This window comes from Malurus melanocephalus, unplaced genomic scaffold, assembly GCF_030028575.1.
Source record: "Malurus melanocephalus ecotype Western Australia unplaced genomic scaffold, MMel_1.1 scaffold_771, whole genome shotgun sequence".
Taxonomy (NCBI): Eukaryota; Metazoa; Chordata; class Aves; order Passeriformes; family Maluridae; genus Malurus; species Malurus melanocephalus.
Genome location: NW_026624003.1, coordinates 186,060 through 187,323, shown reverse-complemented (window position 1 = coordinate 187,323; position 1,264 = coordinate 186,060). Strand labels below are relative to the sequence as shown.

General features: G+C 49.4%; 1 protein-coding gene across 1 annotated transcript in view; it reads left to right on the top strand.

The window, feature by feature from the left end:
- Positions 1-1,264, top strand: part of MAU2 (MAU2 sister chromatid cohesion factor) — a 12,268-nt gene that overhangs the window by 3,319 nt on the left and 7,685 nt on the right. Inside the window, exons 2-4 of the mRNA XM_057385009.1 lie at positions 128-161; positions 542-697; positions 1,102-1,248. Of these exons, the coding sequence (XP_057240992.1) occupies positions 128-161; positions 542-697; positions 1,102-1,248 (337 nt within the window). The remainder of the gene's footprint in view (positions 1-127; positions 162-541; positions 698-1,101; positions 1,249-1,264) is intronic.

Below are 1,264 nucleotides of genomic sequence, written 5' to 3'. Positions count from 1 at the left end.
TTCCCTGGGAATTCCTATATCAGGTTCCTAAATCCTCTTTTTTCCCTGCTATTGAAGTGGCAAAAAAGGCAGATTTTTTTCCTGTAGATTAAGTAACTTTTTTTGAAATGTAACTGATTTTATTTCATTCCAGAGCTCTCTTTCTCCTCAGCAAGGGGATGGTGAGTTGAATGTTCTTTATAAATGAATTATTTCCTATTTCATGCTAATTCTAGAGGATATTTTTAGGATTAGTTGGMGTTCTTGTGGGTGGGTTTGGTTTCTTTTCCTCCTCGTTTTTTCTGGGAGGAGAAAAGGATCCCTGCAGATTGTCCCGGGAGGTTTTGTGATCAGGGATGGAAGAGSTGGTGGGGTGGGAGTGCTGTGGGAATTGGGAATGTTCTGATTCCTGCAATTGGAGAATCCTGGAATGCTTTGGACTGGGAGAACCAGGAGCACCTTCCCCAATCCCAGGGTGTTCCAGCCCAGCTCTGGACATCCTCCCTGGGCAGCCGTGATTCCCGAGCCTTTATCCCAAAATGACATTTCCCTGGGATTGCAGCTGCTGCTGATGGAGAGGAAGCTGCAGGAGGTTCACCCGCTGCTGACGCTGTGCGGGCAGATCGTGGAGAACTGGCAGGGCAACCCCATCCAGAAGGAATCCCTCAGGGTCTTCTTCCTGGTGCTGCAGGTCACACATTACCTGGATGCTGGCCAGGTACGGGGCACATCCCCCCGGGAATCTGGGAAAAAATCASCCCTGAGGGCATTTGGGTCTTCTTTTTATTGTGAAATCCTTGTTGATTTTAATCCCCAATGMAATGAAGAGTTTGGAGATTCCGTTCGTTTGGGAACGTTTTCTGTGGTGTTTTTGCGTCTGTGGTGCTTCCATGGTGTGGTGGTGGAGATAACAGAGATTTTTTGGGAATTTTGGAAATATTTTGAGCATCTCTGGGTGTTTTTTACCGACACAAAGCGCTGTACTCAATCTTAAATCAACCCTAAGCTCAGAACCAACCCCCTGAATATGGGAATGATGAACCCTTTGGGAAGTGTCCCTATCCCATAACCCGGGAAGCAGCAGGAGTGTGAGCAGTTCCCTCGGGAATGGCGTTTCCCCAGGTGAAGAGCGTGAAGCCGTGCCTGAAGCAGCTGCAGCAGTGCATCCAGACCATCTCCACCCTGCACGACGACGAGATCCTGCCCAGCAACCCCGCTGACCTGTTCCACTGGCTGCCCAAGGAGCACATGTGTGTGCTGGTCTACCTGGTGAGAGCTCCCTGCC